General features: G+C 41.7%; 1 protein-coding gene across 2 annotated transcripts in view; it reads left to right on the top strand.

The window, feature by feature from the left end:
* LOC311016393 (protein phosphatase 1 regulatory subunit 37) overlaps positions 1–25455 on the top strand; it is a 94116-nt gene that overhangs the window by 139 nt on the left and 68522 nt on the right. The window contains exons 2-3 of one of the 2 annotated variants that reach the window (XM_084014052.1): positions 1812–1994; positions 7073–7173. In XM_084014052.1, coding sequence (XP_083870178.1) covers positions 1835–1994; positions 7073–7173 — 261 coding nt within the window. In that variant the 5' untranslated portion in view covers positions 1812–1834. Of the gene's footprint in view, positions 1–1719; positions 1995–7072; positions 7174–25455 lie in introns of those variants that run through there. The other variant, XM_084014051.1, reaches the window with a different exon arrangement.

The following is a 25455-nucleotide window of genomic DNA, read 5'->3' as shown; positions in this document are numbered from 1 at the left end:
CTTTCCCGAACTTCGTACTTGCATGTACTATATATAGTATGTATACGTCAAAGTCAGTCGTATAGACAGTATAATATGCACAATAATTTATCTGACTACATTTTGATTTTGGTAATGCCTTATTAACATGCAAATGTGACTGGGTTTTCGCGCAAATGCTCTCGAATGTAATAGTCCACTTTGTGTAGATTTTGCATTGCTTATATCTTTTGTTGTTGACTTGTCCTTCAAGCTTCAAGAGTTTTTGATAAATGTGATTGTAGCCTCAGGTTCTTTTCTTTTGTTGTGTCAACAGCTGATAAAAACGGACAAACATTGTGTTTTAATTAGGAATCACTCAGGATGCAGCTATAGCTCCATCTGTGACAAATATGACTCCCCATGTGAACCTTAGAATAAAAATAAACATAGCTATTTATTTTTAACCTGTATCAGGCATAAGGTTGCATATTTAAGTGAAGCTATTTTGTAATATCCCATGTCTGCCAGAAATAATAAAATTACAGAATTAAAAACAATACTTAACCCCTAAATAGTCCCACATGTTTCTTCCCTCAAATAATTACATTGTTGTTGTTTTGAATTATGAACCAACTGGTTGAAATCAGGTGGCAACCTCTGGTTCTGAAAAGTGAAGCCAAAGCTGAAGTGCCTTAAATTTGCATTCTCTCTACTGTCCATCATGGGGTGACTCCTCTGGTTGCAAAAATAAGTCTGATTGCATAGGAGTCTATGAGGTAATGACCCTACTTATCACTTGATTTATTTTCTCAGTAAACATTGTAAACATGCATTTATGGACTCAATCCATAGTTTCAAGTCTTCTTCAATACATCATGATGTTCATTTAGTAAATGATGGTCCATTTAGAGTCAATAGATGGTAAAGCAGGGGGTGGTTGAGGCGTAGCTACTTGTGATTGACAGGCCACTACCACGGTGTCACTCCCATCACTACCACGCTACCAATGCAATTAGCTACTAAGATTACTTCAACACTGTAAAGTTTACCTTCAGTTATGGAAGATAACTTTACTAACAGCTTCAAACCAGAAGCCAGATGGAGCCAGATGCTGTAAGTTTGCTGCTCAGGGCGCCGCTCTGCTGCTGTTCATCATATCCACTAATCACTCCTCTCCAGTTCAAAAATGGTCACTTCCTTCACTGGTTGCAAAAATTCCAAGATGGCGACAAATAATGCCAAACTCGATGCTACACAACCATAGTCCACAAACCAATGGGTGATGTCATGATGACTATGTCCACTTCTTTTACAGTCTATGCTTTTAACAGACAGAGGTTAATAGGCTTATGTTTCAGAACATTCAAATTGAAAATCTCAGGAGATCACATGTAGCAGCTATGTCACTTTGGACCCTCACACTTCTGTGTATCACTGCGCATAGAGACCGGTCTCATTTTGAACCAGGGGAAACCCTGGTGAAAGATATACTCTCTGATACCATCTCTTTGCACATGTCCTCCTGAATGGTGATGGAAATGCTGAATTTGGATAGGTGTGTAAGTGTGCAGAGCCCTGCCTATTTCTGATGTGTCATTTGAGACAAACATATTGGGTTTCACTTGCGACCCGGTGCACAACTCATGAATAAGATATTGATTCTTTAGTGTCTTGTCTCTCCACAGAGTAGAGCGAGCAGCACCTCACATCGAAGAGGGCCACTAGTTTGTACGTCAACTGTTGTGTAGTATTACTTCAGTAACTGTGGCTGTGGCTCCTGGAGGAAATGTGCTGGTTGTCGTCGACAGTGTCTACTGCTTGAAGTGAATTAACCCCTTTTTGCTTTCAAGTTTGGAAGCTGCATGGTGGAGAAATGACCCACTGTAGTGACAATGATGAGCAGACCGATGATGGAGCAGAAAAAGCCAACAAGAGCCAGAAGAAGAGAAGTAAAGCAGAAAAGCATGTGTCTTTCCCCCCTGATGAACAGATAGTATCCGGCTTTGCTGAGCACAGGGACACGGACAGAAAGGGTAAGCTGCTGATTAACTATTTCAAGTTCAATAGAAGTCTGATATAATATCATTATGATATCATGATTTCATTTTTCACATATGTGAACTTTCAAGAGGACCTGTTCTGCTCTATTTCTGGTGCATACTTGCATTTCAGGTTACTACTACAACATTACATGCATTTATGGGGAACCAGCTCTTCTCAGCCTCTCTGAAATGCTTTGTTTGACCTCCTGCCCCTCCCTCCCAAAAAGCCCAGCTGCCCCTCAAAGCTCAGCTGGCCTACTCTGTTGTGATTGGTCACCAACAGAAGTGTGTTTGTCAGATATGTTCCACCCCTTACCATAACCAGATGACAGGAGTTTTACTGCTGAGGACCAGTGATTAAAACAAGAGTTTTAGACAACTTTTCTTTAAGTTCTTTAGAAGTCCATAAAAACAACATTATGTTTTCACAGCAGAAAACCGTGTCTTCTCAACATGGAGGCTCCATGCTCAGCTTCGCTCTTACTAGCTTTGTTTGAGGGCATGACAAACTAGTGGCTGGGCAGATATTATGCACATTTTTCCCTATGTGACTTTGCAGAAGAAAAGGTGTTTGAAGCAGTTCAGAAACAGAGTTTGTGTGGGGGAGAGTAACTCCCTTTGGATATGGACTTTAGGTGTTGACCTTCTGAAGACCTTTTACAAAATAAACTATACAACACACTAAAGGAAAGGGAAGGAGCATCATAGGTCCTCTTTAACCTCCTACGATGTAGCACACTGCACACTGTTGGTTAATTTCTCATAGTCAACAATATTTGTTTTTAATGCATATTAATGTAGCATGTACATTAATAAACACTGTTCAAAAAATTCAGGGAACACTTAAATCACACATCAGATCTTGATGAACAAATTATTCAAGTTGAACATTTTATGATGGAAACCAAAATCATCAACCCACTGAGGGCTGGATTTTAAAATCACACAAAAATCAAAGTTCAAAATTGAAATCACAGGCTGATCCAACTTATAATGACTCAGCCGTGTGTGTGGCACCCACCTGCCTGTATGCACTTCCCAAAAAGTCAGGGCATGGTCCTGATGAGTTGACAGATGGTGTCCTGGGGGATCTCCACCCAGACCTACATCAGGCCATCAGTGCGCTTTTGGACAGTCTGTCATGGTACTTGGTGGCGGCAGTTGCACTGCAATGTTCCATAGGTGCTCAATTGGATTTAGGTCAGGGGAACGAGAGGGCCAGTCAATGGCACCAATGCCTTCATCATCAAATAACTGCCTACACACTCTGGCCAGATGAGGCTGGGCGAAACTGTCTTATTGTCTTTTTGTATAAATGTATCAGACGTACTGTATGGCGCAGAACAATTTTCTGCAAGGACAAATAAATAAATCTCTATCATAGTCCTGGACTAGGAGGAACCCAGGGTCCACTGCACCAGCATAAGGTCTGACATCTCTCCTGAGGATTTCATCCCATCACCTACCAACAGTCAAGGTACTGTTGGCTATGACATGGAGGTCTGTGCGACCCTACCGCCAAACTGGTGGGTCAGTGATGAAACTGTCACATGTTCTCAGTGTGAACCTTGTCTCATCTGTGAAGAGAACGGGGTGCCAGTGGAACCCGCCAATTCTGGTGTACTCTGGCGAATGCTAATGGAACTACACGGTGCTGGGCTGTGAGCACAGGTCCCATTAGAGGACGTCGGGTCCTAATGCCACCCTCATGGAGGCTGTTTGGTCAGAAACATGCACACCAGTAGCCTGCTGGAGGTCATATTGTAGGGTTCTGGCAGTGCTCCTTCTGTTCCTCCTCGCACAAAGGAGCAGATACCTGTCCTGCTGCTGGGTTGATGCCCTTCTACGGCCCTGTCTAGCTCCATGCTCTTGAGATTTGGCTGGGAGACACAAGAAACCTTCTTGCGACCACATGTATGGATGTTTATCCTGGAGGCACTGGACTACCTGTGAACTTGACTGGGCTGCAAGTACCGCCTCATGCTATTTTGCTAGTTTGCTGTTGACATCACAAATTTGTTTCAAATGGGTCTGCAGAAGTCCACATGGGGAGGAGGTCTTGCTTGTGGACAGGTGAAAAAATACAGGATTTTCACTCTGGAGTAGGCCTGTAGCGATGCGTCGATGACGTCGACGCATCGACTTCAAAATATCGTCGACGTCATATTTTGTCGTCGACGCGTCGCCACGCACACGTAGGTCACCCAAAACAAAAAGTTCACAATCGCACTTTGCAGAATGGAGACTGAAACAGCGACCTCCTCACAGGATTGCCAACAAAGCCCTGCAAAAAGCTCAAATAAATTTAGTCCCAAGCGCAAAGGCGTCGTTATTTGCAGTCTTTGCCAAATGGAGTTGGCATACCACACCAGCACAACATCGATGTCGGAGCATCTAAAGCCGCATTCACATACGTCGCTACTCGCCCATCGCCCATTGCCCCTCGCGTTCTCTCTGAATTCTACTCGTAGAATCACTCACAGCGGAGGCAACCCCTTGTCACTCGTCGAGTACTAACTTTGGCTAAATTAATTTCACGTTTGTGTAGTGTGTTGTGCAGCTTGAGGTCTATGCACTTCGGTAGTGCTAGCTAACTATCTTAGCTCTCCGTGCAGTTTGTTCGTGATTGGTTCGTTAGTAGTTAATGTTAGCTCACTACCAGCGGCTAGACAGCTGTGTGTTTAATGTTTGTTAGCATTTAATGTTGGCTGGAATGGTCTACGGCTGCAGAACACAGCTATCTAACTACTACTGACCCGGCACGAACACACTGCACAGAGAGCTAACTCATGTCGTGGTCGTTTACGAGTCAAACACAACATTAGACTAACGTTAACCAGCTTATAGTATGTACCGTGAAGCTACGCTAGTTCGCTAATGTCAACTAACGGAGCCAAGCAATGTCCAGGCCAGCGCTGCACGTAAGCTGGTGCGCAGTGGTCATGAATTAATGTTTTTACGAGCATTGAAAACATTAAAATGTGCACCACATCCAAGTGTGATAGGGCTCATCAAAAATGTTCACTGTGTAGTTAGAGTACTATACGGGCTTTTAAGGCCCCCACACACCGCCCAGACGTCCAACTGCCTTATCCGACCACTCTCCGCCCACTCTGTTGCCTCTCGTCTGACCCGTTCGGCAGAAAAGTTGCGTTGTACACACCACTTCGACGTGCTTCCGACAACACAGCAGCGTGTACGTTCTGCGCTTGCGGGAGATGCAATAAGCCTCCTTAACAGCGGGTGGTGCTAGTCTCGTGCCAGTACTCCAAAACAGGAAAACAGGAAATGACGGAACGGAGTGCAGATAAAAACAATGCACACACAGTCTTGGTTCAGTATTCGTTCGACTCGAGAAGACCTTTGTGGACTAAATACTTGGCATTTCTGGAAAGATGACTCTGGCTAGGGTGACACTCGCGTTGTGTGCTCTCGGGCTCATTATTTTACGAAGACGTCATCTCAGTAGGGAACGAGTAATACGGAGAAACCGTTGTTTACCATCGTCACTTCCGCCCCGCCCACACACCGCCATTGGATACTCTGATTCGCTAGCACACCGCCAATCAGAGTATCCAATGGCTCAGACGTCCAACGGCCCACCTCCTCAGACTTCGTATGCTCAGTCTGATCAGACAACGTCCGCGCGGCTCCGAAAGCTTCCGACGCAGCTGTACACACCAAACATATGTGTTCCCGACCTCGTCCGAGCCTCTCCAAACGCTTCAGACGTCCAACGGTTGGGCCGGTGTGTTCCTGCCTTTAGATAGAGTCAGTTTCATTTTGCATCAGGTTCTATGTTGGGACTGTTATATTGTGTTAAACACTCAGGAATTTCTGTACCTTGCACGGCACAGTGTTTGTTTTTGCACTGCATTTTTTTATCTTGTGTATAATTTTATTCTCTATTTTTTATTTTGCTGTGCAAAACAGTGTTGTTTAATTAACTATATTATTACGTTTTTTTGGTATTTATTTGAGATACATTATGGTTTTTATTAATTGAACAACAACAAAAATAATCGTTAGACTAATCGTCCAATTAGTTTTTAGATTAGTCGACTAATCGATAAAATAATTGCCCGATTAATCGTTTTAAAAATAATGGTTTTAAAAATAATGGTTTTAAAAATAATCGTTTACCCCCAGCCGTACTCTGGAGACTGATGTTTATGTCCTTTTCAAACCAAGTATTTTTGCTGCCATAAGCACAAGCAAGTAGTTCTGTTTTGTTTCAATTTCATAGACATTTTAAGCCCAACCATGACTTAACCTAGTTTTGTTGCCTAACCTTAACTATGTCTATTTTTTTGTTAAGCATGTTTTGTTTTCTTTTGTTTATTAACCTCTTGTTTCAAACCCTTTTAAACTGCAACCGTAATTGAGAGTTCAGTTTAGTTAATTAATTTAGCAGGAGACGGGGTTGGTTTCATGTCCTAAATGACTCCTAAGTGAAGAGAATCAGAAATGGAAATGAAAAATGATCCTCCGTAAAACAAAACAGATTATTTTTCCATCCTTGCATAAATATATACAGAATATTGTGATCTACTGTTAATTTAATCCATTAATGTATAATTTCCACATCTAGTTCTTCTGACCTTGAGCCACACAATTATACTTTCCATGTCTTTGTCTGTCATTCTATCATTTATCTTTGTTTCATCATGTGTTGAACCAAAAACGTTTGAAATGCAGTTCAGCTTTTGAAGGGTACACAAGGATCAAAAGTGTTTCCATCATAAAATTCTCTGTAGTCTCTCACATCTGGAATATCCTATCCCATAAGGTTGTGGTTGATAAACTGAGATGCCTGATTGGTTGATTTATTGTTCATACAGACATTCATGTCCTTCTCACTTCTCTCTGACTGCCATCTTCCTTGTAGTATACCCCGCCGCACACACGCACACACACACACACACACACACACGTACACACACACACACACACAGCACAGTTTACCGTATGGCATTTCTTAGTCCCTTAAGCACTTTTGAATGGTTGCTGGTGGCTCACTGGGATGCAGAGACATTAAAGCAATGAATGAGTGTATTCTTCTATTTTAGTTGACAGCTGCCTCACCTTGACAGAGGTAATTGTGGCGTACCAGCAGAGCTGCAGCAGACACCAGGTCCAACCCAGAGCTCACATCCTGCAGCAGCTCCAGGTACGCAGCTTCACGTATCATTGCTAGTTTTTGTTTATGTCAATCAAACAGCACCAGGCAAGTCTGTTTACCGTTGAAGGTTTCCTTTCTGTGGGTGATTGTTTTCAGTGGCTATCACTGCTCATCCTGCAGCGGACTGAGTTACTGTAGAATGTTACAATGCCAGAAATGTAGACACCAGTGAAGAACCATGATTGTCGATGCCCAATTTGATACAACAGTATGGGGTCAGTTCAGTCTCATTAATAATGAATGCACAGAGAAGGATTCACAAATGTATTTTGTGATTTATATATAAATTACTCTCTTCTCACGAATACATTTAGTTTTAAATAAATGTAATATAAATCCATAAATATATGAATACAATTTTTTTTGCAATTTTCATCAAAAATGTATTTGTATGTCGTTACATTTATATACAAACTGTTAAACTTGAATTTACAAGACGCTTTTCATTTGTGAACTTGTTTGCATTTGTTCGTGAACTGGTCTGTATTTATTTGTGGATTTTTGAGACTCTCCTGACGTGGCTGGATTCACAAATGCATTCTTTTCGACAAGGAACTCTCTGTAGCCAATCAGATGCCTCCCTCGTTTTCAGCCAATCACATGACTGCATTCCCACGAGGGGTACCTCACCATGGCCAGAGCACAGCTTTTTCTCTGCGCATTTTGCGTTGCTTTTCGGGAAAAGAAATAAGAACAAAAAGTATTTTAAAAAGTGATTTTATTCTCTCTCTAGCCAACGTTAGCTTGTTTGTAGCTAGCTAAATCCATTATCTAGCTAACATTAGCTAGCTCTCATAGTCAGCACTTTGAAACCAATGTAGTAAGCAATTTACCTATTAGTTATTATGGTTTGCTTGTAACTTATTTTTGCATGCATTAACAACAGGTAAGCTTTAGCAAGCAAATGACCGATACGGTTATGTTTTCTGATGTTAGTAGGATCATATTATGCTAGCTAAGTTAGCTTATGATCCGTTGTCTAAAAGCATTATGGCTAACTAGTTAGCTAATGCAAACGCGCAAAATGCGCAGAGAAAAAAGCTGTGCTCTGGCCATGGTGAGGTACCCCTCGTGGGAATGCAGTCATGTGATTGGCTGAAAACGAGGGAGGCACCTGATTGGCTACAGAGAGTTCCTTGTTGAAAAAAATGCATTTGTGAATCCAGTCACGTCAGGAGAGTCTCAAAAATCCACAAATAAATACAGACCAGTTCACGAACAAATGCAAACAAGTTCACAAATGAAAAGCGTCTTGTAAATTCAAGTTTAACAGTTTGTATATAAATGTAAAACATACAAATACATTTTTGATGAAAATTGCAAATATTTTTTTAATTCATATATTTATGGATTTATATTACATTTATTTAAAACGAAATGTATTTGTGAGAAGAGAGTCATTCATCACAAAATACATTTGTGAATTCTTCTCTGTGCATTCATTATTAATGAGACTGAACTGACCCCATACAACAGTGAATAATAATAAATTATAATTAAAAGGGCGAGGGTTAAGTCATATTCTTATGGAATGGGAAACAATTCCATTGCATTCTTATTTGTCATGAGTTCTAGGGCTTTAATATGAGAGATGACTTCATTATGAAACCCACTAAACCTATAGGTTTCACCTTCATATACTCGGATTTGTGAATGAAAAGTGAGTGTGAGTGTTCAAGTGTCAACATATTTTTAACCAGGAAGTTATTTTTGTGTGTGAGTCCATAAAACAATATATATATAAATATAACGAAACTCAATGCAACCTCCGTTAACATGAGCTGTTAGCTCCACAGGACTGTGCTGCCCGTTGGCTGCTAACCGCTAATGTAAACTAACTCTCCTCCTGCTGATTTCATCACAGGTGTGTTGTTTGCAATGTAGCATTATCCACGAGAATGTACCATCATTGTAGGGGACTCAATCACACCGCATTGCCAGGTAATTTTACAGGCCCTAAGACGCTAATACGTAGTCCAATATAAATTTAAATGTAAGCCTTTGAAGATCTAGAAACCGTAATATGTTTGTCACATGACAGACTGTGAAAGTACGAGGAGAGTGGAGGAGAAGCAGCAGAGCTTACGGAACAAGAAGTGAGTCTATGTCGGCACTACAACAGTGAACGACTAATTTTACAATCAGGTTAAAACAGATTTTTATGAAAGTCACAGTAGAAAGAGAAAAGAGAGAAATTAACGTTATCTGAAAATATTTCAATAAACTTTCAATATTTCAATAAACTAATGTTAACAGACAGTAGTGGATGACTACGTAAGGAAAGTCGTAATACTACAGTGTAAAATTCTCAAGTAAAAGTACAAAAGCATTATCATAAACATGTACAGAACCAAAAGTAAAAATGCTCTTTATGCAGAATAATAATCTTGTATTATTGTATTTATGTGTTCATCACTTTAATGTTGCAGCTGGTAAAGGTGGAACTTGTTTTAACTACTTTATATACTGCTGGTAGTTTGATATATATTAATACATGAGCATTTATTACTTGGATTTTGTTTTTATCATCTGAATCTGTGAAATCAGATACATGTGGTGCAGTAAATATTTACTCTGAGATGTAGTGGTGCAGAAGTATAAACCAGCATTCTAAAGTATTTGTAGGCTGAACGATTTTAGGAAAAGATCTAATTGCGATTTTTCTGGCAGATATTGCGATTTCGATTTGATTCACGATTTCCTTCAAATCAAGCTTCAGTGCAATATTCACAATGTACAGTAACATTAAAACATTGAACATTGCTATTACTCTAATGCAAGGATGAAAACTAAAGTTAAAAATTGCTTCCAAGTGTATTTATTAACAAGGAACATGCATGTTCATTCTTTAAAGTCCTTGACCAATGGCAGTTATTACAAATGAAATAAAAGAGCCATCTTTGACTGTCTTAACTTAAAAAAATGTATTTAATTGTAAATCAAATACAAAAACTGTTATTGAAATAAAATGACCCTTCTAAAAAATATGTTAGACATTAAAATAGGTGGGTCATTCATTTATGGCTTACCACTTTTTCTTTACACTCCGCGTATAGCTGTGGTATACGCGTTAGAAGTCGGTGCGGGAGGGAATCGTATATCTTCTGTCCAGCGTGCGGAGGAGGTTTTTAAATCTGTCTTTCCGGTGTCTTCCGCTGCTCTTATACGGAGTTACACTGGCAAAAGATGCTGTAATTGTAGTCTGTTTGCTACAGTGGGCCTGATCATCATAGTCACCGGACTTTTCACCGGACTTTTTCGTCATGCACGCGTTATGTGTGGTGATTTTTCAAGTGCCGGTGTTGTCCCGCAATCAGCACCCCTGCCGTGAAATGCACCCTCTCGCGGGAGATTATATCATCGGTATATATTGGTTGTGTTTTCCGCTGGATGTTGCAACTTTAGCGCGTCAGGTTTTGCACAGTACCCGTTTCTGGTGCACGTCTGCAGCCTAAACCCGAAATACTCCCAAATGACGGACGTGCTGTTTTTCTTGGCGATTAAATCCCCTACGGAGCAGGTTAATACTGATTGGTTACCGTGACCTGTTCATGAGTAGTCTGATTTGTGAGCCTGGCAGGATGGTCGGGAGACGGCATGTATGTGTACAATAGTTGACAACAGATCCTGGGTGAGTCAGGAGCGCTGCAAAAACCGCAGCTTTGGCAATCACATGATCGCGTTGTCTGAAATCGCAATTTCGGTCAGAAAACGATAAATCGTTCAGCCCTACTTCAGCATTCAATGACTGTGATAGCAGGTGTAAATTGTGTTTATTATGATTCTAAATAAAATACTAATTACTAACAACTGCTAATATTTTAACATGATAATTCTGGAGACTAAACAATTGTTTTTTTGTGGTTCACACTTCATATTTATTAATTATTCACACATTGAGTGTAAAATAAGGTGCCAGAGAGCATAAAAAAGCACCAACATAGAGCTTGTTTATACAATTTTTCCCCCCTGGGGAGGATCCCTGTGGACTCCCCAGTCCCTAAACCCTGACTGACCTCAAGTCCTGGAAATGCCCCTCTTCACCACTGATCTCAGACCAGGGGTCCGTTTCACAAAGCAGGTTCAACAAACCTTGACCAACTCTGAGATGGGCAACTCTGAGTTTTCGTTTTCAGAACAGCGGTTTTTAATTAGTTCAGTCAACTCTGGGTATTAGTTACGCGCGTGCCTGCCTACTCTATAAAGCCATCATCAATGGAGCTCCGATACTATGATTCACCATGGCAACGGGGAGAGCGTTATTATATTACTGAGTGTTTATGTAGAAAACGAGCTCATCCTGAGAAAGCGGAGCAACGTAACTGCAGCAAAGTAGCGATAGTTGGCGTGGCAGACTGCCCGATCTAATGTGTATAACTGAATGAAACAGTCTATTGATATAACGGTAATAAGTCTTTATTGTCGGCCTTGCAGAGCGACACTGGTGTAATGGTTAGCAACGCCGCCCACGGTGCAGGCGACAGGGGTTCAACTCCCGTAGTTCCCAAAGTAGCGCATTGTATAAATGATCATTTTCATTGGGTGTAATCCCCCCAGGCACAGAAAGAAAGTGGCGTCAGTTGAAAATTAAGCATAAGAATATTGCACAAATATGTTGACTAAGGCATATGATTTTAATCATATTTCACATATTAAACAGTAAATATAAGCAGGTATTTCAACACAGAAATGTACTTAAACATTTCATAAATCTCCCGTTCGCAAAAAAGCTAGCTCCGCAAAGAATCTGGTTGTGGGTTATGTCCGCGATATGAATTGTTGAAAATGTCGGAATATTGTTTAGATAATATCTAATGTGATTGGAAGGAAAGGTAATCAAAATTCTCTCCTGACGCAAAGCTGCTAGAATCACTTTTATTTCCATATCGATTAGGTTGACGATGAAAGGACGGCACATTTTTTCAGAGTTGGTTCAGATTCCGGAAAAAGGCGGAGACATGTAGGGAGAAACTCACGGTTTGTTGAAGCAAAGACAAGGTTTGTCTGTGTGTCCTCCTTCCCACCCCAGTTTCCCGTCTCCTTGGATACAACTCATCTCGTGTTTCTAGCTGCGTCTTCGAGCCGTGGCTCAAACGAAGCGGTGCAGGTTCAGTGCCAACATGAAAGTTCATTCGTGACCTTGAAAACGGCAGTTGACAAAAACAATCTCACAACAAGGTCGACTCAGACGCTGCCCTGGAGCTTTCAGTCATGCCATATGATCTCCAGATGGAGATGTGTACTTGTAGTGGAGCTGTAGATGGGTTTTTTGTAGTTTTTTTTTTTTTTTTTTTTTCAGAAGAAAATCAGTTCTGATACAGTAAATGTTATTTGTATTTTGTAATATTTTGACTTTTTGTAATTTTCTTTTTGTAAGTGAAAATTACACTTCAATTGAACCGCACATGACATGAGGTACTCTTTGACATTGAGTCGCTAGGAGATTCTGATAAAGCTAAACCATAGTTTTCCTTTAAAGAGGGCCTATTCTGCTTCTTTTGTAGTTCATACTTGTATTTTAGGTTCCTACCAGAACATGTTCACATGCTTTAATGCTAAAAAAAAAAACCCTATTGCTGCACCTCTTCCTCTCTCTGAAATTATCTATTTGAGCTTCTGCCCCACCCTCCCAAAAAGTCAATTTGCTCTGATTCAACCTCTCAGGGCGCACTCACACTACACCAACCGTACTGCGTCCAGGCACGATTGAGCCTAAAGTCCGGATTGGCCAGTGTGAGCTCTCCATTCCGTACTTAAAAACGGTAAGCTTCCTCGGCCCGGCACACTTGGAAGAGGTGGATTTGAGTACGGTACGGTTCATGCACGAGCACATGCATGTACGCAATGTGGACATGACGTAGGCTTTAATCGATAGGTGTCCCTCTCATTATCTCTGTGTTCAACTCAGATCTCCCCCCACTATCGAGCCGATTTATGACTGAAAATATTGTTGATGACGTGTAGGACCCAGCAGGATTCTGAGTCGGGCTTGGGGCTTCAGACTCGTGGTGTGAGCCGTACCAGAGCAGAAACGGACCGGTACTTTTATATAAAAAATGCCGCTGTGTGTCTCCGTCCAAAGTCTGCTCCGCTCGCTCGCGCTCACATGCTCTAATGCAGGCCGAGTGTTAACTAGAAATATGTGCAGACACACCTTGTCAGTTAAGTTTCAGTCATTGTGATGACTTGAGTCATCAAGCCATGCGTGTGTCGTATTACAACGTGATGACGTACAACAGGCAATGAGTGAGTGCAAACCGGCCTATGGGGTAAGTATACATACTTCTAAAAGGACATTTACATTTGTCTTCTCAACATGGCGACTCCATCCTTCAAAAACAGGTCAAAGGTGGCAGAAAAGCCAGATCTGGGTCTTTCCATGGTGGGCTGTGTTGGGGTAGTAGCAGGAGCAGATTTGGTTATCAACAGCTAATTATTAATGTCAATATGATTATCAATATTAATAATTATATTTAATATATTATTATGATATAATCATGAATATACGGGGCACCACCCTGGGGTCAGGGAAAAGGTAACCTAAAACTGTATTCAGTCTCAATATAAAGGTTTTATACTCAAATGCCAATCATCATGATCATTGGCATAGAAGTATAAAAACAATCGAACAATTAAAAAGGCGTGAAATTTGAGCACTAGCCTTCACAACCTGCTGTTATCCAGTGACATATACACAACAAGCACAAGAGACTGCTAGTTATGATAAAATAAGATTTATTAAAATCAGTAATAATGATCACAATCGATAACACTGCAATTAACAAAACCTCATTACTTAACTACCTAACACACAAAGCTAAGCTAAACAAAGGAAGAGACACACGTGGAGTGTGTGTGTGCGCGCCTGTGTGTGGAGAGAGAGAGAGAGATAGAGATGGCCGGGTGCGACCACCAGGTGGAGCTATTCCTCACAGCGTTCAGGGGCGGGGCCGCTGACGTCAGATAGAATAGCGAGAGAGAGAGAGAGAGAGATGGCCGGGTACAGCCACCAGATGGAGCTATTTTCCACAGTGTTCAGGGGCGGGGCCGCTGACGTCAGATAGAATAGTGAGAGAGGGAGAGAGAGAGAGAGAGAGAGAGAGAGAGAGAGAGAGAGAGAGATGGCCGGGTACAGCCACCAGATGGAGCTATTTCCTTGGCGTCCGGAGACGGAAACAGCTGGCGTAGGATACGTGTGGGGGCGGTGTATGTGTGTGCACATGTGTGTTAGCCGGAACAAAGAGAGAGAGAATGCGCGCGTAATGCACAAAGGATCAGTAAGCTATTACCATCACACGGGAGCTCGTGAATGAACTGGCGTTCGTTCGGCGGGACCCCAGTCTTTTAACTGATGGTAGATCACTTACTGTGCTTGTGAATGTGTCCGAGGTTGGACACACACTGTTACCGAAATGAAACCCAGCGGCGTGGGTACACAATCAGCATTCAAATACAACAACACAGAAAGCGACGGACTCGGCGGTCCGTGATCAAAACTTAAAACACGTTAACAAGAATTACAAGCATGTCCTACACTATCAAACTTATGTCTCTGCCCAGACAGATAGCCTCTTACTTTGTCGATGTGCGTAAGTCCGTCTTGTGCGGCGGCGGTGCTTCTTGACGCGCCGGCGGCGGCGGCTTGTGGTTCGCGAGTCCTCGGCTGCAGCAGGGGCGCGATGAGTCGGTTGAGTCCAGACGAGAGCGGGGCGTAGCAGTTATCCTTCTCGTGGATCAACTCGAATGAAGAAAACAGTTTGTGTTGCTTCCTTCCACGGGCAACAATAGAATCGCACGGCTTGGCGATTTAATCAGCTGACTTCAGACAGGAGAGGGGCGCAGAGGTTATCCTCCCTGTTGGTCGCTGAAACAAAGGAACCTTTCGTTCCTCTTCTGCAGGCAAACAAAGAATCGCGCGGGTGCAGCGATCTCTCAGGATCCAAAAACGAGTAAAAGAAAAGGGGCGAGTCGCGGAAAACGGGGGAAAACAGTCTGTCGCTCGTCCAGCGAGTTTGGGAAAAGACTGTGGCCTAAGACAAAGGAAACACTGCAGACGTTAAAAGTTCGCCTCCTGTTGCAGCGGTGTGCTGCGGTGGAGGAGCTCACCTCATGTTGCAACGTCCTGTTGCGATGGAAGAGAGAGTTCTTAAGGCGGCGCCAGGTTTTATACCTCACGGCTGCTCCCGGGGACGTTGCACTTCGCACCTTGGTGAGAAGTGAAACCAAAATGGCCGTTGTAGTTTTTCATCCCCTTTGTCCCTTTGTTCTGACCGCATGTGAAGGCTTTTGGTATCTGTGTAGGCCGCATTGTGTAGTCTCAATGGTGAGGTCCCTACAGCTGGTCCCTGCTGGAGTCTGAGCATGCAGTAAATCATTGAATCGGATTTAAACAGTCAACCTTCTCTCTGATGATCTTGTTTACTTATGTAGGTCAAAGAGACGCATCTGTATTACATTGAGGCCGTTTCATAATCAGTTAAAAGTTCATGCTAGAGGTCTAAAATCCAACAGAGATGAAACCTGCAAAGTGAAATATTGCCTTTAAATAAGTGTAACCCCGTTCTGCTATGCAACATCAGCAAGTCTTCTCATAAAATAAGCGTACCATGCAGTGAAATTACAGCACTCAAGAAAGGATCAATAATAACACTATAACCCGGTGCAACTCAAGCCTCATGCGCTGTCAGAATATATCCGACTGAACTGGAGCTTTTATTAAAAGGTGGGCACCTTCATCTTACAGCACAGGCTTACATCCTGGAGCAACAATACTGTATGTATGCACGCTCTGACACAGTGAGTGTGCGTATACACGCTTGCTGACATCCCTTGGATAATTCAAATCATTTGCCTCCATCAGCCTCAATCAGGCTTATTACTGCAGAGCACTAGCAGCGTCTCCACTCCAAACAAGAGGCTAAGAGCAGGTTAACTGCAGCAGAGCTCAAGTTAGTGTGAATGCAAATCATTTCCATCCGTAAACAACACGTGCACAACGGTGTATGACACCATGTGTAGGTTAATATTGAGGCAGAGGCCATTAAATGACTTATAAATATTAATGTAGCTGTGATGATGATCTATTTTTTATTGCTGTGATTTGTAATTTTTTTCTTTTTTCAACATTGTCATACATTTTCCACTACCACATTTGCATTATTTACATTCTCTCCCCTAACTCTTCAAATACAGATGCTTGGTCAGTGTTTATTTTTTAAACAACGCATTTTGTTTACTTTTCAAGCAACAGTGACCAATAAGACCTGATCATACTGAGCATGCTACAACATCAAAACAGGAAGGAAGTGGTTGAGTAGAAAAGCCCACCTCTTGCTCGATTTGATTGGCTGCCTGCGACATTGACAAGCTGTGGACAGTGTGCAAAGTTACAAATATTTCAAATTTCATTTTCCTAAAAATACTGCCAGAGATGTACGCCAGGCGCCAGGGTTTGAATTGCATACCGGCTTTCGGGGGAGCCCTAGGCCCAATCTCAATGCCCCCCCTAGAGCCTTAAACCCTGAACCCTCAGGGACCTAACAGACGTCACCTGGTAGACAGTCTCACTTTGCCAGCCCCTTCTCCACAGTAGAAGGGTCTGGCTACAGTATATTGCATCTCCACGATGGGGGAAAAGAACACTCTGGCTTGTTTGTATTTCTTTCAACCAATCACAATGGTCTTGGCCGGTGCTAAGCTTCGGAAGCCGCTATGGTGCAGCAGCAAAATAGTGTCGGGAGGAAACTTGTTTCGATGGAACGTCAAACCCTGTTGTTAAAATAGCAAAAGAAAACGCCACATAAAACCATAAGAAACGTATGTTTACTTTGTGACGAGACGTTTAATAAAACAAAAGAAAATCATAATTTGATCATCGGTAACCCAGAAGTGAAGTCTATACTTTTAGCTCTAGAGGAGCTCACTGGACTCATTAAAACAGACCATTTTCTGTTTGTAGCTCTTGCAAAAAATGCCTAAACAAATATCAGTGAAGCTCGTTTGAAGTTGAACGAATCGGTTCGTTGGTCAAGTCAATGTCACTGGCGCATGCCGCTGCCAGAGTTAAGAGATGTACCAGAACAACTCCGACTGATTATGGCTTTGTCAGAAAACAGATCAACATCGGGACATAAGTGTAAGTTGCTAGCTCTGAGGTTGCTGCTGTTGTTTCCCAATTCGAAGGGAGTTTGAGAACGGAGACACAGAAAGCGGAAGGGGAGGAGTAAAGTTTCCTTCCTCCGGGTGTTGATCCCAAGCATTGACTACCTCTTATCTAGACTACCTGGTAGATGGTTGAGTGTGAGAGGCTGTGAGGGTCTACAATTGTAGAAATACAAATGGGACAGCACTTGGCATGTCACTTTACATTGATGACACAAAACATGTTATCTAAAAGTGTTGGTAAGGGCATGACATGTTAACTCTGCCGGGCTTCCCCTGGTAACCCCGTGTTTAACATCGCAATGCTAGCTATGCTCACATTTCCTAAGTCAGCATCGATGCTCGGAAAGTCCAGGAGCGAGCCTTCGTGTGCCTGACGATGTGACAGTGGGACAACCCTAAACCCTCAGGGACTTAACGGGAACGTGCATCATAACCACAGCAAAAAAAACAGCTGTCTGCGGCTTGCAGCTCCCTCTCTCTCCCTCTGTCGCTCTGCTACTCTCCCTTCACTTTCCTCACGTTTCATCTTTGTCTGTCGATTGCAATAACAAAAATGGTAAACTGATTTAGGGCCGAAAGTGCGGCTTACAACCACAAAAAGCAAGCACGCTATGAAACCAAACAAAGTGATCTCCGGCCCGTGGCCGGCCCGTTGAATTATGAGTTCAGGTGGCTACGTAAATCTAAAATACGCCGCCACGCATGGATGGCCACAGTAGGAAGAAACACAGAATTGTGTGGAGATAGATGTTTGGGAAATGGAATGGAATTCGTGAATAAACAAAATATTTATGTATTTATAGTATTATTTTTTTGTAACCTTTAAATACGGAAAATAAAATATAACTTAAAAGTGGACAATTTTTAAAGCTCCCCCTAAAGGTCTCATGGGAGGCTTTCAGGGGAGCTTGTGTCCTTTTCAGGCTTAGCTCCCCCGTAATTCGAACTATGCCAGGCGCTATACCATAGGAAAACAATGGCTGCGGTCGAATAGTCTATTTTGCTTTGGAAGGTTCCTAACTGAAGAAGTGGCCCGGAAGTAAACAAGTGGCCGCCATGATAAGAGCCATTTGAATTCTCTAAATGCAAAGGAAAGGAGCTCCAATGCTTCTTTTCAGATCTCCTTTAGCATAGGCTGCAACGGACCTTCCTATACGAAAGGAAAGGAGATTACGCCGACCCACAATTCTTTGCGAGAGCAACATTTAAAGTGCCGCACACCTCGGCCGTTCATGAACACAAACAATATGTGCGTTTGCATCTTTAACAATTACTTTCATGCAGACATATAGCATGTGGACAGTGATAATGAGTAGTGATAATTTAGTTGTATTTTTATTTATTGCAATCATGTTACAAATTTGACAAAAACTAAACTAAAACCACAAATGAAATGTAAATACAGCAAACGGTCAAACAGGAAGGAGGAGCTGCTGGAACTGAAGCCGGTCAGTGAACCAGCTTTTTATAAAACCAACAACATGGGGAGAAGTGGACGACGCGTTTTTTGTAGTCCATTTTTGTAGTTTCATCAATCGCTGGTGCCGATCATCAGCTGTCAATCATCAGCAGCCGTGTTATAATGACGTAGCTTAGTGAAAGTCCGGTCAGATTCTCTGAGCACCGCGGCCGTCTTTTCCTAAATCCTTTTGAGTTCTCCTATCGCCTTTCCTTAACCCTGTGACGTTTGCCCCAGAGGTCAAGGAATAGGAGTTAGGACCTTATTTTTTGACTATTCGACTGCAACCTACGGTTAGGCTACTACTTACTGCCCTACTTCTCACTTGATTTATTGCCTCACTATGTTTACATTCACATTTAGTTTATGGTCTCAATCGCTAGTTTCAAGTCTTCTTCAATACAGCATGATGTTCATTTAGTAAATGATGGTCCATTAAGAGTCAAATAGACCATCAAGCTGGGGATGCTTTGCTACCAATGCTATTATCTACTAAGATTACTTTAACACTTAGCTGTAATTTTGAACTTGAATTATAGAAACTAACTTTGTTAACAACTTCACACGCCAGAGGCAGTAAGGTTGCTGGCTGCCATTCTGCCGCTTTAACATATATGTATGTTTATAATGAATTATAGACATAGTGTCATAGAATGTTCTACAAAAAAAATTATTCTTATTGTCTTTATGACTTTTTCTCTCAAGATATAATATACCTATATTTGCAGATGTAGCCTATAGCTAGAATCTTGGTCTGTAGACCCTTTTATAGCCGACGTCTATACAGTATGTCGATATAAACTATATGAGTGCATGTTGGCAACAGAAGTGGTATTTTTTATCTCAGCCATCCGAGTCAGTAGCTTTAAACATACAGTTATCGGCATCTAAATGTCTGATTGTTACATGTTCGGTCATCAGAATTGATATTTCAAAATTCTCAAGTTCTGCAGAATCGGACAGGATCACAACCTTTCCAGAGCAACGTTTACGCTTTAACCAGTGATGTAACTGGTCACTTTCAGCTGAATGTGTCCGTGGCTGCTCATAGTAACTACAGTAAATGGTTGCCGTTAATTATGAATACATGTATTTCAACTAGACATGTTCTCTTGGTGTTTTAAACAGCTGCCGTCACTACGAGCAACCACGGACACATTCGGCTGAGTCACCAGTTAACGTGGTCACTTGCTGAACCCAAACACCGGCGTCGTCTATGCCTGCTATCTGTTAAATGTGTTGACTACCACTGGACTACGTGGATCATCTCGTGACTCTGTAATGTCTGGGTTAGTGTTACATGCTTCACCAACAAATACATATCTGCTGTTGCTTACTAACGTGCATCGCTATTGCTTACAAGCTTTATAAATGTGTGCACATATACTACAATCGCACGTGCATACACACTCAAGCACAAGCTTATCTTATACACACACATATTATCTTCCAATAAAATAAACTCACTTATTCTCTTTTAGCCACACTTGAAACACACAGTATGCCATTTATAATTCATTTTATGTACATACTTACTTTACTTGGACCAGCCATGTTAAAGCGTGTGGCTCTCTACCCCCCTTTGCATAATTTTATTTGAGATCAAGGGGAATTATTTGTGGAAAATTAGAGACTTAGCAGTGCTTACATTAAGCATACATGCGCCGTATTATTTCCGAGGTGCTAATGAACGCAGATGCGTCGGAATCTAATGTAGGTGGTCCTCCTGAAGGAGTTAAATATGTATGGTTAAGTATTAGCTAAGAGGGGCAATATTTAGACCAAAAGGGTTGCATGCAAATGAATCCATAATAAGATGAAGCAAAACGAAAAGAGGAACGCCTAAAGAGCAAATTTATTAAATGAGGTCTTTTCAGGCGAGGGGCGATTCCCCCGAGGACCAGCGATGAAGACTATTTAAAGCTTTTTTTTTATTGCACCCTTGGGCCCCTTTGCGCTCCTTTGAAATGTTGTAAGTGGATAAAGCAGTATTGCTGTCGGTGACATCTTCATAGGAGTGGTAAACAATAATAGGAGCCAGCGGGGTCTAAGGCCTCCATGCTTAAAGTCTGTGATTTCACTGTAAGCCCCTCCGTTCTGTGTTTGTGTTTGGTTCACTCTGCGAACAGAAAGGTAATTGAGCTGATCAAGCCGTGGCCGGATTACTGAACGGGCCTGCCGGCCACAGACAAGATGTGAGGCCTTCACCTTCAAAATATCACTCAAAGAGGCACGTACCCATCAGGAAGAGAATCCAAATGACTACAAAGAGACACATAGAGACTACAGAGATACACAAAACAGTTACAAAAAGATTCAAAATGACTATCACGAGACACAAAATGACTACAAAGAGACACAGAATCAAGACAGAGATACACAAAACAGTTACAAAGAGACACAAAATGACTGCAGAGAAAGACGAAAAACTACAAAGAGACACTAACATTTATCTATATATCTATCATTTATCTATATATGTCATTTATCTATTTATCCAGCCATCCATCAGTGGATATCAAACTTTTAGTTATGTGACAGTCTCTGTTTTCATTTGATTAATTCATATCGAAAACGTTGTACCTATTTTTAAGGGGTATCTCCTTATTTTCATAAAATCCCGACCAAATGTTTTTTAATAGAAATTAATTATACTAGTGACACGTTATTTTGCAATGTCACAGTGAACTCTTCAACTTAGAATTACACACATCAGTTTTGTGCAAATGTAAACTGTCGATTCCTCCCCCTTGTGCTCGGGCTGATTCATCGATGAATTTATTTTCGTTTACAGAGAGAGAATACTGTTGTTTCGAGGTTTTAAGTGAAGTATTTTCCAAACACAAAAGGATTGTAAATCAAGCAGGAGTTTGCATTCGTGCTATGATGTTTGGAGAATAAGCTCGGAATTAGTTGCATGTTGGCAAATCTTCTAATGAATGGCTTAGTGGTTGTTTCCCTTGCAGATTATTCAGTTGAGTGGACTGAAGAGAAATCAATTACCGCAACTTAACTTTCATTATTTCTCCCACGGCTGAGGGGAAAGAAAACGGCCTTACATGACAACGTGCCTATACTAAATTCATGGGGTCAGATTCAATTCCCAGAAATGTTATTTTGCTGGGATAAATCCCTTGGGAGGGAGGGGGTAGTGTGTCTGTGTGTGTGTGTGTGTGTATGTGTGTGTGTGTGTGTGTGTGTGTGTGTGGGGGGGGGGGTCCAGAAATGAAAAGACAAGAGAAAATCTGCCACCACCGCTGCTTTCTCAGCTCTTTTGATTAGCATTAATGTTGCACTGCGGAAGTCTGCCAGCACAACTGTTATAGCTCCACACACACACACACACACACACACACACACACACACACAGGAAGCTATATCTCCCTCTGCCTGCGTAATTCTAAAGGGAACATTTTTTTCTTTTAAATGAAATGCATGCTGATTGTTATTGTGCCGCCGCCCCTCCCCCTCCCTCACGGTGGAAGAGTCGGCAGCGAGGTAAATGTCACTAAGTAAGTGCCTGACTTTTTTATTTTTTTCTCGGTGGCTGTTAGCAGGTTTTGCATTCAAAAATAAAAGCACAGAGAGGAGAAGGAGGAGGAGGAGGAATGCTCCTGCATGCGTCTGAATGCGAGCACTTATCAGGAAAACAGCAGGGGGACCGGACATATGTCGCTCCTCTCATTACAGGCCGAGGCAGCGATAACGGGGCGGTTAGTGGCACATTTGAAATGGCGTACAGCGTCAGCCATGGCGATCACACAGAAGAAGAAAAAAAGAGAGTAGGTCGGGATGAGGATCACCACGGGACCCGCTGCTAACACACTCCAGTCTGTCATTCAGAAGGCCTACGCACGCACACACACACAGGCAGCCCCACAACATGCTTTATTTAAAACACACTGACTCCGCAGCCTTTCCATTGTAGTTTAACACAGCTCTGCTCTAATGCCGTCTGGGAAACAGCATGCAGAAACAGAAAAAAACTCGTCTATTTTACATTCTCTGCCTCTAATTGAATTCGGAGCCGTTGCAGTTAAACTGAATGGCATGTGTGATGCACTATTGGTGGTGCACTATTAGGCTGAATTGAATTTGCATGGTCGGGTGGTTGCACAAGTAATATGAGGGCTTTTGTAAGTAGGATAATATTACAGGCCTGGACTCGCTGAGGGTTCACACAGGGGAGACGCTCCGTCGCCAAAACGGCCAAAGGCTTAGAAAGAGCAGTCGGTGCAAGTCGACACATAAGGAAGGTTTACAGGCTGATTCATGAGAAAACCTGATGTAAATGTTGTGGGATTTGCTCACGTTGGAATTGTTTGTAGTTGCCGTTCCATTTTACAGATGAGTTCAATATATTGATCTATAGAGTCCTCTATACAGTCCTCTTCATATAGCCCTCTGTATATTCCTCTACATGGTCCTCAACATAGTTAGGTGACTAATAGCAACTGGGAATGGAGCCCGACAGATTTACGATGCAGACGGGCAGAGTTTAGTCTTCATATGTTCGTTTTCATTTTTCTTTGAATTTGGGGGTGAGTTTAAATTCTAGCTCCAACACACAAATTTGAAAATGGAAGTTGGCTTGGCTGTCAACCAAGTCAATCATGAGGACATACAGCTCATTATAGTATATGTATACATATTATACATATTATTATATTATTGTGATATAGATCCCTCCCTACCAATATTCAAAAATGCACGAAATGTCCCCCTAATGTATTGATAGAATATGAACAAATAAATAATAACCCTAGCAGAGCCACCATTGCTTGAGTGCTGGTGGCTACTGTCTGTATTATTATAATATGAGTGTTATGTCGGCCATATCACTTTCAACTGAGAGGCTCACACACCTGGCCTATATGCACCATGACATTCTGGACACACTGGACATTCGTGCTACCTACCATTTTGTAAGATAACTTGTTTCTGTCACAGATCTTTGAATGAGAGCAAGAGTAGATCTGGTCTTCAATGAAAACCTGTTAGTCGTTACTTGTTGAGGCCTAATCCAGCTCTCTGATTTGTTACATGGTTTGTCCGTCTTACTTGTATTACCTAATACATACCTCCTTGACATTGTGTGTGTGTGTGTTATTTAGTGTCTTGTTCTATTGACTGTGGCTCAGGCAACGATCGACTTCTGATTAGGAATAAACCTGCATTCCGTGTGTGAAGCCTGCTAATGTCTGTCACCCAAACCCAGAGCCTTTGCTTTGACGGTCAAATGTCATGTCGTTTTTTTGATCGTTTGTTATGGGTTTTTTTTATAGTTAGACATAGGCTATATTACAAATTAGCTTTGAGTATTTGCAGGGGTTTTTGCTCAAGTGTTTCTAAAGTTTTGGAATTCTCAAACTCAAAAACAAAGTGCCATTCATCCATCCATCGTCTACCGCTTATCCTGTATTCAGGGTCGCGGGGGGGCTGGAGCCGATCCCAGCTGTCATTGGGCGAAGGCAGGGTACACTCTGGACAGGACGCAAAAACAAAGTGGTGTATAAAAATAATTCCAAGATAAGGCTTTAGACCTAACATCCAATACAGCTCAGAATATTGATGACAGCGCCACATCAAAAGCACACAGTGGGAAAACTATGAAATATTACCGCAGATGGCTACTTTTCTAAAGGTCGCAATTCAAATCCATCCCTCATCCAAAATCACTGACCGGTTTTACTGTCATAATCAATGAATAAATATGGCACTATGCTGATTTGACAGATAGCATGTTCAAGTTTGCTGTCTGTTGTGACTTGTGTCAAATATTCCAAAGCTGGTCTAAAATCTTGTTGGCCATTCAAATTAATGATTCCCTGTGCAGTACTTTTTTGGATGATACAAAGGTATATGATGACATGGTATGAAAAAAATCACTTTTGTGTCCACCCCAATCCTGACATCTGATCTGCACCTCTGGATGTCCGAGATAATACTTGTAAATGCTATCTATCCCAAATGAGCAGGATTTCACGATCAAATAATTGAATATTTTGGTACGTCCTTCATGGAAAAAGAGGCTTGAGAAAAAGGAGGTCGAGAAGGAAAAAAGGGTGTGAAAAAGTTTTAACTGTTCATAAAGGTCGGCTGATCAATTTGTGATGCAAGCCTTTGAGAAGATCACCAATTGGACATGCAAACTACTGACAATGTTTTTTTATTATTCTATACTGAATCAAATGTGAAAGAATGTTGCACACGTGAAATGACGTGAGACTGATGTCACATGTCATTGTTGAGGAGTCGCAATATTTGTAGAAGGCGATGTGTGTCAAAGTGCCATTTTAGATTAAAGATCTCATAACATCATATAACACAGAATTAAGGTGTAAAACATCGTTTTCAGTGAAAATGAGAATAATGATGATTAAAAACAATCATACCCTTCAACCCATAAGAACACAGACCCATTTTTCCTTAAGAGGAAGTACAATTTATTAATAATTGAATAAGTCTGCATTATTTTTATGTTGTTGAAATGTGCTTTGAATTTGACAGAAAATATATGAGTTGAAAATGATTGAATCAGTTACATTAATTGAGCGGCTCATTGCTATTTTGTCTTCATTTTGACAAAGACATCACATCGGCTTTTCTGTGTGTGATAAGGTTAAAAGCTCAACGTGACATATCTG

This window comes from Eutrigla gurnardus (assembly GCF_963514095.1).
Source record: "Eutrigla gurnardus genome assembly, chromosome: 7".
NCBI lineage: Eukaryota > Metazoa > Chordata > Actinopteri > Perciformes > Triglidae > Eutrigla > Eutrigla gurnardus.
The sequence above is the reverse complement of the archived record's forward strand: the minus strand, read 5'-3'. Positions and strand labels throughout refer to the sequence as shown.